Here is a 13,049-nt window from a genome sequence, read left to right on the forward strand (position 1 = left end):
ATGAAGAGAGATCTGATGTATTACTTCACTGAAGTGATTTTTGCTTTCTGGCAGAAAATAGCTCAGAAGTTGGATCTAGTTATTGGCAAAATTATACTTGACATATTTCAGAAGTGAAGCATAAGTAAATAATTCGAAGAAGGATTTTTAAATGGCCAAAAAAGAAAACAAAATTTAGATCTTTCCAGAGTTTGGAAGTAGCATTTTATAATGCTATTTTATGTTGTAATTTTATTTTATTTTCTCTCTCTCTTTTTTTTTTTTTTTTTTTTTTTTTGTAAGATAAGTTCCAGTTTCACCTGTGCAAAGAAAAAAAAAAAAAAAAACAAACCTTCAAACGGTGGCCACATCATTAATAAAATCATCTGTTCATTTCTTTACCGGGTAGTGCTACACTTCCAGGGCTGGGGCTTCACTTAGATGCACAAACGTAGAGTCTGAATGTTAACTTTGTCCACATATTGCAAACAAAACAAAACAACAACAAAAAGTCTGATGGCACAGATCAACTTGTTATCTTCACTAAGAAGAAAGATCTCTGATTTGACTCAAGGAGGGTGAGGGAGAGAAAATATAATGTAAACCTTTCAAATATGAACACATGAAAGTTTGGAAACAGCAGATTGGGCTTGGCTCTAGAATAAATGTTACAAGCCAGAACATGATTTTGTATTTCAGATGAAAAGAAGAAAATTCCAGATTCAAAACAATTCAAGTAGTGGCAAGGAAGGACTGCAGGTACTTGCTTGAGTTCAACCTTCTACTCACTGTCTCAACTCAAGAAAAATAGGATGGAAAAATAAACACACAGACTATTGGTTGCTTACCAGAACTGATCTTGGCAACTGATAATGCTGAAACAAAGACTATGAAAACCCATGGCAAAGAAGGAGCCTTTTGCATTCACATTTATTTAATCAAACTCTACTCTGGGGAAAAGGGGGAAAGAACATGGGTCAGGTTGTCCACAAATGAGTCTGTTGTTCTCTCAATCTCTTGCTCTAAAACCCTTGCAAAGCTGAACTCAAGTCATCATTAAGCAAATGCACTGAGCAGGCACAGCAGGAGAACAGCTAAACAAATATTTATTTCTCCAAGGCTGAATTGCATGGGAGTGTCAACAGCAGCAGCAGCAAAAAGTACAAAATCGAGAAGGGGGTTGTGGAGGGTGGGATGGGGGTGGGCATGGGAGGGAAGCAGGGGGGGAAAAAAAATCAAAGATTTTGAAGTTCTTAATTAGAGATATTTGTATAAAATCAACAGTAATTCATTATTAAAACACACATATATATTAAAGCTGACAGAAGGACTCTGCTTCCCAGCTTGCGTGAGAAAATTCAGTGAACAAATTATCTATCCTCAGGGTTAGGAGGTGCCAAGCAACAAGAATCCAGTGCTGAAAGAGTAAGATGAGGAAAGGTGAAGGATTCCCCCACTTTCTGCTGGGAAGAAACACATCAGAAAACTACACCTGGAACCTCACACACACTTGGGAGCCTCAAGGTTTTCTGATTCTCTCTCTACATCTCAGGCATTTGTGGCAGATTTCCCAGGCCTCCTTACCAGATTTCATCCCTCCTCCCCATGCTCTGCTGAACGCCTTCTGTATGACTGGTTTTCCCATGGGGAATTACAAGGATCCTCCAGACAGCATAGAGAAATTCATAAACCAATTGGACCTTATTCAGGTATTGTAGTAAAAAGATGGGTGGGAAGAAAATATGAAAAAAAAAAAAAAAAATCAGTGTGCAAGTTCTTTTTGGAGTAGTCTCAAAGAAGAAGAAAAAAAAAAATCTTGGCCCTTGGTCAGACCTTTCAATGTGCCAGAACCCCTGTCTCCAGGGCAGCATTGTCTCTTGGCTGTTGAGGACACTTGACCACGCAGTGACTCTCCTTAGAGAATTCAGCCCCTTAGATCACAGGTTCAACAGCTCAGGCAGCTTCCATATGGCAGAGAGACACTCCTGGTTCCTTGGCACTGCTCCGCTGTCCTGCTAAAAGCTATGGAATGAATGCCCTGAGCAGTCCATATTCCAAGTAAGGGCAGGCAGTTTACTGATTGCTTCTGCTTGTCTGTATCAAAGTCAGAAGAGGGGCTCCAAATACAAAAAGGAAAACAACACAGCTGTACATCTGACTGAACTTGCCCAAGACCTTCTTCCTTAGGCTTCCTGATGGACTTGGATGCTGAGAAGTTTCTGCTTGGTGGGGGCTTGCAATGATGGGATCACCTCCTCAGTGTATATGCATTCACAGTGCACTTGTCCTGCAACACCATGAGGAAGCCTCAGGTTACATAAGAGGAAAAATAAAAGGCAAAATCCAGTAAATCTGGTCCCACTCTTCTATAAAAGATGAGATGCCCAAAAGGGCTGAAATATCAGTCAGGCTCAGTGTCCAGCTTGTGATGGATGGGAGCATCAGTTCTACCTTTCACTGATGGCAAGGGAAAAGGACATGGTACAAAAAACATTACACCCTTATACAAGAGTTATTGGGGAATGAATCTTTGTCTTCTGAAATTACCAAACACATTAGGAAGAAAAAGGATCAAGGGATAACCACAGAGCAAGTCAGGCCTTACCAGGCTCCCAGCATGGGAACCAGGCTATAGACTGCACATCATTTACAATCAATCTTTAGGTGTTTCTCTAACCCAGCAAGAAAGGAAACTACAAGGTACAGATAACTCAGAAATGAATTAGGGGAGAAATCATCAACCAGCCTGAAATCTGGTCACAGGCTATGACAGATTGAGAAAGATGAGTTTCTGATTTAACAAGGTCTAGGGGGTTCCTGTAATCCAACAGATACATTTTACCAGCTGTTCACATCTCCTGCAAAACTATTGATTGCTTATGTGCCCATGGAAGGAAGTAGCAAACTGCATATGGTTTCAAAAACCTGAGCTCTAGTGTGCATGCAAATGTTTCCCACAAGATCATTTGTCTTTACAAACAGAGTATCTGCATACTCAGAATAAAGACATCCTTCCCATATGCCTGTGTAGATAGCTGAGGTAAGTCCAGGAACTGTTTTACAAAGGAATGTAGCATTTTCAACTGTACTCTCACAAAATCAGAGAATCTTGTTAGAAATCCTCCCTGGAGAAGAGCAGCGACATAAAAATGAAGAGGATTCATAATTATAGAATGGTTTCATATTACAACATATAATTAAAAATATTCTGGGTCATCTTATGCCATTTCCATTTGGGAAATTAGCTTTATTTCACAATTGAAATGATCCCTTCCTTAATTCAAAACAAACCAAAAAAATAAAAAAACAAAAAACCACCACCTGCCACACCTTTTGCTCATTGTGCAGGTGAGCAATAAGCACTTTAACTAATGGGATAAACTGGGAATGCGCATACAAATTGTTTCATGTTCTTCACCCACCAGCACCAACAGTGGCCAAGTGTAATTAGGTTACAACTCAGTTACAACCTCATCACAGTTCTCTGCTGATTCTGCTCTCGCAGCTGAAGAGCAAGCTTTATTTCTGGAGGTCTGACCTCTCTGAGCCCTCAACTCACTGTCCCAGTGTAGCAAAAAAGTGATAATAAAAAAGTTAGTAGTTAGCGCTCTAGAAAAAAGGAACGACAGACTTGTCATCAGGGAAGAATAGATGTGCCATTGGGAAATGGACTGGAGCCCAGGCGACGTCAATTCTATCTCTATGAAGAGTTTTACGCTACCAGCTATAACTCACTCACTCACATTTTCTAGAGTGCTTTATTGAAGTCTGCGGAAGTCAGAAAGAGAGCACAGAAATGCACCGTCTTTGCAATCTTTGCCACGGAAGGTTGTAAATTGTGATATTACAAATTGTGACTCTTCTGTTAGCCCCTCCACAGGGTGCAATAAGAGGGGTGCAACTGGCAGCTCACTTTCCCCGTATGGGCAGAACTAATTGCTGCCACGGTGTGCCCAGCAGTCACTGCTTTGACCCTGCCACTCTTCACAGCTGCTAGCTCATCACGCTATCTTACAAGCAAAACTTAGCTCCTTACTTCTCTGGAAGCACCGAGGAAACTTCTCACTTCCAAAGCCAACTTAACTCTCTTCTCACACCCACCTCTCACCAGCTCCATTAACTCTCTTAATAGACTGGAAAGCATATGTGTTAGTGTTTTTTTGTGATAGACTATCAACTCCATGCCAACTGGGTCTGGAGACATGGAAATCATGGCATTCGGGAGGCTGCTTTCAGGCAGCCCTCTTCCAATTTATTTTACAAACAAGCTGCAGACAGCATCTGAAATGTAGATGGATTAAAAAAAAAAGAAAGAAAAGAAAATCCCAAAGGCAGATGGTAGCAGAAAGCTGATCTGAAGGAGGCAGCAGGTAAAGAGGAAGGATTCTGGGAGCAGAGATGTGATGAAATGGCAACAGAGCTCAAAATGACTCCCTGACTCATCTCACCTTGCAGCTTTGCTGCATTTCTGATGCACAGGAGAGAAACACATTCAATCTCAAAATCATTTGTGACTACTGAAATTTGGGTAGAGGAGGTTTTGAAAAGTTCAGGATTGTTTCAAATAGGGATCCCATTACTTAGAGATTTTTCAAATCCCTTAGGGACAGACAGATTGGGTTGATATTCTTGTGACAGGGTGCTCTTACTTCTTGCTGACAGCTCCAGAGTTAACAGCTTTTTGTTTCATAACTTCTGTGTCTGGTAGGAAGCACTGAGGTGGGCAGCAAACCTTGGGTTTAATAAGGGAATATTCTCTGGACTAAGGGAAAAAAAAATAAAGATTTGCAGAAGTCTGAGACAGAGGAGATCTGACTAGTCCTAAGAATGTGAAAGAGAAAAGCCTGAAAATGAAACCTTAAAACCAAATATTCTCAAATCCTAAGACATTTCCACCAATTCTACTACCTGGCTCATTTTTCCTTCCTCCTCCTACTTGGTGGAAAGTAGACAGCAATCACCTTTTCCTTAAACGCAGCATCATGCTGTAGGAATACCATGAAGACGACCTGCCTAGCACTGCACTGTCAGGTTTCAAAGTGAAGTTCTCCTCAGAGAAATAATAGTTTAAAAAGTACTTTGTCACCACACACACATCTGCTCCCTGAGGGGCTCCATTATTCCTTTAACGTGTAGTGAAGGAACACCACATCTTTCTCCCCCTCCTCATCCCTCCCAAGTGACTTTCAGTCATGCCTGCTTAAGTTTGCTGATAAAAACACATATTTGCATGGCCATTAAGAGAGGAGCTGGAAGGAGGGAGCTTTAGAAGCTCTCAGTTTATGTCTCAAAACCAAAACAACCAAATTAGCTTTTCTTTCAGAAGCTCAGTGGTTAGAAAACCAGCTGGGTTTCATGCTTCAGGGTTTTGGCAGTTCACTTGTGAGAACCACGGTAGCTGCACTTTTATTCTCACCTCCCATTATCTGTGCTGGCTCCGTACAGTGCTCTGCCATTTGGCTCCAGGACTGCTGGAGGTCTCTACTGCCTGTCTCTGCACCCTGGACCAGTTACACTGGCAGCACCAGAGTGGGAATGTGGCCTTTCGCATTCCCCAGAATTCATTCTCATGCACTGAAATGTACTCATAGCTCCCATCTCCCTGAGTGCTACAGCACTGAAGTTGTTTATTGAGTTTACTGCCTTCACCAAAACAGCTAGCACAACCAAATCCAAATCAAAGCAGTGGGTCTTCCAAGAGAGCTTCTTAAACAATGCTCTGCAGCCAAGCTAAGCACAGTGGCAGCGGCCTTACCTGAGGCTTTCACAAGGTCAGTCGAGCACACCCTTACAGGGCTTGGCAGCCCATCACCACCTACTCAGGAAAGGCAAGAGAAGGAGGCAGGTTTTACCCCATCCTTTAAGCAAGCCTAGGCTGGAGTTCCTCTTATCACCAGCATCTGCCAACCCAAACACATCCTCACATACACAGACTCGATGTAGTCTTTCCAAAACATACGTCCTCAGGATCTCTCAGCTTCTTCTTCAGTGAGCCTGGTTCTCCCCCTCATCAGAAGGCATGTAGCCGCCTACCCGGACATTAACCTACACCCAAACCCATCACCCGCAAAGCAGAGAATGTCTGGAGCCTATCTCCCTACAAATAGCCAGCCCAAGCTTTGACCAGTGATGTATAACATATAACAGAACTGCACATGATTCAGGGTAATGATCTGCTTTTCCTGTTATTTATTTATTCTTAAAAAAATGCAATCTCAGCTTCCCAGAGCACATCCTTCCTTGAAGATGCCAAAGCTGGCATTTCCTAGCCTAAGCTCCACAGAATAATCACGCCGTTTAGAAAATAACTCGCATCTCTGGAGTTCTCAGTTTCCCTATTCATCAGTAGAAAATGAGACATTTCCTCAAAATATACAATAAAATAGCCTCTAGCAATAGCCTGCAATTCTTCTCTTTACAATAGTTTTATGAGCGTGTATGCAATCTCCTGGGAGTGCTTTCATAATCATTTGTACAAATGATAGAGACTTAGGACAATGAGAAGCAGAAAGGAAAATTCAACCATCATGCATGCAGTTGCTTTGAACAGTCTGCAGGAAAAGTGGTTTGTAGTATGGCAAAGAGATGTTCTGCTCACTTGTAGATCCAGAATAGATTACAACTCTCCATGAGGAGGTGCTGTGTAATGTACATCCAGTCTTCTTAGGCTCTCTCACTGCTCCAGAAACAGTTCTTTAAATCATATTTCTATTCTACATATATTAACATATCATACACTTAAAGCGATAATACCCAGAAAGAGATCCTGGGAAGGGGTGAGGCTCACAGTTCTTAACCTACTTTCTACCTCTCCTTTATGGCACTGTTTGTGCCAGCTCAGTGAAATTTTCACCACTCTACAAGAGAGATGACTTGCATTTGAATGTAAAGGAGCTCCTTTCATTTGTGCCACTCTGGAAGTCTGTCACCTGCTCCCAGTTCCTTGACATTAGGTAAGAATAATGATGGCCTTTGAAAATATGCCATAAAATTGCTATGAGAAGTTGTTTCTTCTGTGCCTATTCAAAATTTTTACCTGTGTGGGGATGAAAAAGGTACTGTCAACTCATATGCACAAACAACACAGCAAGAAAGTAGAGAAAGAAAATCCATTTACTGCCCCCCCCCCCTTTTCTTTAAAATACAAATTAATTCAACCCTCTGTGTTAAAAAAGGGGTGGATTGGCTCAGCACAATGTAACAGAGGAGTTTGGTTTAGTCATGACTCTCTTGTGAGACCAAAACCTATCCCAAAACCTATCATACTCAGAAGCACAGGCTTTACGCTCTGTTCCTTGTGCCACCAGACACACTTCCTCTCTCCCTTTTCCCAATCTCCAAGAACAAATATATAAATAAAGAAATGGAGAAACTGTCCAAGAAGTGAAGCAGTGAGCAGAAATTCATTCCAGAGGGGCGATAAAGCAAATAATAGCTGTATTTGTCTTCCTGGGAATACCCTGGTATAAGACAACAAAAAAGGAGGTAGGATCATTTTTTGTCCTCAAGTTTTAACAGATTTCGGAGTAGATCTGTTAAGCTTTTATGATGTTAATAAAGCCCACCTGAACACAACAACTTTTGCCTTTCTGAGACAATGATCTTTTTGTCGAAAACATTAGAGAAGCATTTAGGAGATGGTAGTTGGACTGCGTCTGGATTTTACTTTGGGATGAATCTCAGGTCTGAGCAACGTTCTTACTGCTCACCTTTTCCTTCTCAGCCACATGCAACACAAGTTTGTACTTCTTTATTTCAGAAGAGATTATTGAGTTTTGCTCCTTGAATGTTCACCAGCTATTATTACTCCCTCTGGCACTTGTGCCAGCACTTGTTTCAGACATGGCCCCAAATACACTGGGATTAGTACAGGGATCAAAAGACTGAGAAGGAGATGTCTAGCCAGGGTAAGTGATAACAGCCAGTAGATGGGAGGAGGTTTGCTGGAAGAAACACAGCTTCCCTTAGAAAGCTTGGACAGATTAAGGCTGTGCTGTGGAAATAAGACTTAGATCATGTGAAACTCAGGAAAACAATAGAAAATACAAATAGATCGAAATCTTTGAATTGATTGTTTCAATTTTAGATATCCAGGCTAAAAAAGTCTAAATGAACTTAAAAAAAAAAAAATCAACATCAACAACAGAAAGTAATAGGCCAGGCCATTTCATGTTTGAGTCTTCTCATCTTGCCAAGACAATGACTCTCAAAGATCTGCCTTTCCCAAAGTGAAGCAGGCAGGTCCTTGCTCAGAAACTTCACTACTGATTATGCAGCACAGCATAAACCACGGGGAAGGCTGTGTGAACTGCTGACAAAGGCATTGGATTGGCACTTGGGAGACCTGGGTTTCATTCTGTGATTTCCCCAAGCGAGTACCCTTTCCACCCTCTCTCCTTCTCTTTCCCAGCATGACTGAAAGCTCTGGGAGTTGCAGACTTCCTCAGAAGGTTAACTCAGTGCCCAGCATAATGGGATCCCAAGTCTCTACTAGGGTCTTTGGCTAACCACAGCACACAAAGGAGGACAGACACTATTTCATAGAAGCTGTTCTGCTGGGAGGTTGAAAGCAAAAAAATTATATGAGAACTCAAAGGTATCCCAAATACCACCAGTTCTGAGCCAAAATGAATGACAATAACAAAACAAACAAAAGCAAAGCAAAATAAACCAACAAACCCCACGAGATTAAGCCAAGTACTTAAAAAGGCCAGTCTTTTTCATCTCACTGCAAAGAAAAGCAATCCTTACAAAATGATAAAGCTACCCACGAATGGCTGTGGTTGTTTCTTTTAAATGAACCAGAGAGAACAGATGGTCTCTTCTCATACTGTCACAAAGGTCGAAATTAGCCACTCCTAAGACTAGCAGGTTCTTGAAATGTTCAAGTGCTTGTGTCTGGTCGTTATGACTAATCCACTCTCCAGAACAAGAAAGGTCAAATGAAGAACACCCCTCCAAACACCGCACCAACTCCTAGCCATGGCTGATGTGTAATGCACTCAGACGTGGTGTCAACAGCTGCTCCCTAAAACCCAGTGAGTCAGCCTTTCAAAAGAGCTTGTCAGCTCTCACTGCTAGAGCTTTCATACTGATTCTATTTACTTCTCAGTGTGTAAAAATAGCCTTTCTAAACCTTGAAATCATGAAATGTTTTCCTTAAAGAATTTGTCCTTCCCCCTCCCCCCAGACAGCTTCCCAAGAATCTCTCACATATTTTGAGAGCAAAACTTCCTCGTTCCTCTTTCATTCCCTTTCCCCTTCACGTGCTGACAGCCAAGCCAAAGACAGGCCTCCATTTCTGAAGCCACACAGAAATGAAGAATTTCTGTTCCCTTTCACAACTTTTACCTGCGAACTGCAGTCAGCCTTCCAGCATACTGTGAGGTTAAGTGTTCTGCTCAGCAGACAGGGTACAGAGACATTGGGTGACTTGCCTTTGGTCCTACAACACCATGCAGGCACAAATCCCCTATACATCCCCTACTTTAATCACCTGCCTCCCTCGGATGCTGTCATTTAAATAAAAAGGCCTATTGGAAATGACAGGTGAAGAAAGCAGTCCAGGCATGAAATGCACTCTAAAGTATATTAATAGAAGGTTGCCAGACAAAACGGCACAAGGCATTTGATCGCATCATCCAGGCTTGTTGTTCATGCTCCTTTGCATCTGGCTGCGTGATTTCTGCCAGATTCTCGGCTGGAGGAGTAGGCTAGGATTTGCCTGCTTTCCCTAACCCGTGCCGGGCTCAGCTGCAATCATGCAGAGCACTGAAAGAAATCCCTTTGAGTCGGGATTCATTCCGAACATGTAAAACCCAGACAAATGACTGCTTCTCCAAAGTGAATCCCATTTCACAGCAAGTAGGTTATTAGTGTGGAACTCCATACAAGTAGCCTGCATTCAAAAGCCCTCTGCATTATTAATAGAAGATGAGCTTTTGACATCAAAGGAGAACCATTATGTATGCTAAACGGTGGCAAAAATTGTACCCGCACTTCAAACCTTTTCAGTTCTTTGTCCCTTGTAAATCAATCAAGGTTGACAGATGCTTTAAGGAGAGTAATCTTTTCAATGATACTGTCAATGGATAACATAATGGAACATTGTCTCTGTGCTGTGTGAAGACATGGAGCTAGTCAATTATGGACAACACTTCATGCAGCCGCCAGTTTTCACTTGAAGTGCTGCTGTTGAAGTATTATAATCCCAACAAATGGCCACAGCAGCATACAATGTAAATGAGACCTCCTGAAGCTTTGGAAAATTAATTAGTAACAACAGTGGTCCATTCCCACACTTTCAAACACCAGCCTGGTAATGTTAACGATGCACTTCTCCCCTTCCCTTCGAGCAGTCAGTAGGGCATATTTACATACACTATTTTTAATCTTCAACAATTTTCTTTCCCCCCCTTTTAGAAAACGCAGGAAGCTCTGGATTCTTTTCCTCTCTTTCAAGCGGCAAATTTCACCCCTGATATTTCTAATGAGTCACATAACCCACATGGCTGGAGCTGAAAACAAGGGAACAGAAACTTTCCCACTCAGACCCAGCAGTAACATTCACTCCTCTTGCTTCACAGACACAGGACACTTTGTGGCTGTCTCCTCCTCCAACACCTCTACACCCTCTACTGCCCTCAGAAGAATGGCTTGGATGGAGGGCAGGGGAAAAGTTTCTGGTCTCAAGAGATCAGCAGAATGTAGGTTGAAAGCCCAGTGCACTGAGTACAAGCAGCACCTGGGTCAAACTATGATGCACTGGATGTCAACATGTATGCCTGACCGCTGGTTTCTACAGAAAGGAGATTGAGAGTCTAAGGGAGAGACTGCTCTGTTTATTTAGTTATTGGCTTCTATCCTATGTCATTTTCTCAAAGATTTTCCCTTTGCCAACTGAGACTTGCACTTAGAAGAACACAATCTTCCACAGTAACAGAGAGATGTCCCACACAGGAGTACAAAATTTGTAAATTCCTATCAACTGGAAGTATTCATAGCTATGATCTGTTAGCACCCCCTTAACAACTCTTCTTTTTTTAAACAAACAGGTGCAGATAAGAAACTTCATTACTGAGATCTTCACTGACAAAAACAGGCTCTCAAACCGTACCCCAGCTTCCCCACGCTCCAAACATCTGGGAACAGCTACATCTGCTTTTTCTTCTTCTTTAGTATCAATTCAGCCTTCTGTGCTCTGGACAGTTTTCTGAGAAGCCCTTGCAGTGGCTGGCTCCAGAAAACTTCAAATTGCAGCAGTTCCCAGAATCCCCCCAAACAGACAATGGTTAACCAATCCTATGAGGCAATGGTACCAATACTATGGGGTAACAGAAGAAGCAACAGAACCCCACCAGGAAATATCCAGCCAGCTGCTATTGTGGGTACATCCTGAGAAGAAGAAGGAAACATTCAGTCTATAAGAAACTTCCCTCCTTGGAACAGAAAATACAAGAAGTAAAGATATCTTCTGCCTTGCTTTAGAAGTGCCAGCAACCCATCCAAACTTTCTCCCACTCTTTCATAAAACAAACTACCATAGACTAGAGGAACAGAGAGGAGTCAGGAGTTTTGGTTCCTCTTCCTTTTTGCTGGAACAGATCTGTCAAGAAAACAGTGGCACAGCTCCATTTCAATACCCACTTTCTATTCTTAAGCTCCACAGTGCAATATGCACAAACACAAGACAAAAGATTTCTCTACTGCTTCTTGATGAGAAAGCTTCAGGCTAGCATTCCTGCCATGATGAAAATGGCCTTTTTTCCAATTATGCTGTGCAGACTTGTCTGCTTTTTAGTCTGGTGTCAGATTTTGTTTCTGTAGAGCTAAACACATGCAGCACGGAAGGGTTCCTGTCCTCCTCCATCTACCACTTCTGCCACAGGCTGGTTGGGATGGCATTGCAGAGGAGGCAGGCATCATGCCCAGCTGTAGGAGACCTGTGCTTATCTCTCTGTGCCAGGAAGATGAAGTATAAGCAATAAGGGGGTAGCAGGAATGGTAAAAATGTATTGTGGGTAACAAAGGGGGTTAGAAACATGACAGACATAAGATCAGGACCCAAACAGTAAGTTCTTGCACTCTTTTCTGCTCAGTGCAGGATTCCAAAGTGATATTTAACGGTGCTTGTTCCCACTATATGGCTGTCAAATGTCATCCACTGCCTCATGTCTGAAAGTTCCTACTGCCTTGGCTGAGATGTAATTGTAAACGCTCCTTATCCTAGTCAAAGCAAACCAGGGCACCAAACAACTGTTACTTAAAAGACTGTCCACTGAAGCAAACCTGGAGTGTGTAGATTGAAACAGAGCAAGGGAGAGCTATTTGGATGCAGCTGAGCTGGCAGCCCCATAGGTGTGTAACATGGGCCAGGAGTGGTGAACAATCATTTGGAGGCAGGCGGGAGGGTCATTTGATGTTATACCATTATTTAAAGTATATGAGTCAAAAGTTTACCAATGTATCATATAAAAACAATAAACCCAATCCAGTTGATCAAAAGCTAAAACTTCTTCTGATAAAAACTAAGTGCATTAATAAATCACAACTGAAGGTTATAATACAGAAGATGAAAAACATGCTTCTGTTCATGTGTCTAATAACCATACACAAGATCAAAATTTATCACTTTAGGAGAAAGGTGAATGTAGGAGGAAAGATGGTGTCTAATCATGACAAAAATTTTAAGTAGACCTCTATTGGTATGAAAATAAAATTCACATAATTCAATTAAGATAAATATTTATCATTAAAAATAAATTACACACACACACACAAATGAATTAAGAGAAACATTGCTTACATAAGAGAAATCTTCAGCATTTTGACAGAGTAGCTTGGGTAAAACAGCCTGTCGCTGAAATCTTTCCTCGTCTTCAAAGATGTTCCCGTACATGAAGCCATTCATCATGGTGGAGTGGGCATGGATGTCAATATAGAACTCCAGGTTAATCTTCTGTTGAGGGGAAGAACAGAACAAAACAACACAGCGTGAGATAAATCACAACTGTGTTATGTAGGCAAAGCCTTCTGTAAATCCAGTACTGCCCTCCTTGAGTCTACCCATG

The 13,049-nt window shown here is 41.9% G+C and overlaps 1 protein-coding gene across 2 annotated transcripts in view; it reads right to left on the bottom strand.

Moving 5' to 3' along the window:
* Window positions 1-13,049, bottom strand: part of BEND5 (BEN domain containing 5) — a 931,317-nt gene that overhangs the window by 91,123 nt on the left and 827,145 nt on the right. For both annotated transcript variants that reach the window (XM_084527421.1, XM_084527420.1), the window contains one exon: window positions 12,785-12,937. In XM_084527421.1, the coding sequence (XP_084383547.1) occupies window positions 12,785-12,937 (153 nt within the window). The remainder of the gene's footprint in view (window positions 1-12,784; window positions 12,938-13,049) is intronic.

Source organism: Aythya ferina, assembly GCF_964211825.1.
Source record: "Aythya ferina genome assembly, chromosome: 8".
In the NCBI taxonomy this organism is placed as follows: domain Eukaryota; kingdom Metazoa; phylum Chordata; class Aves; order Anseriformes; family Anatidae; genus Aythya; species Aythya ferina.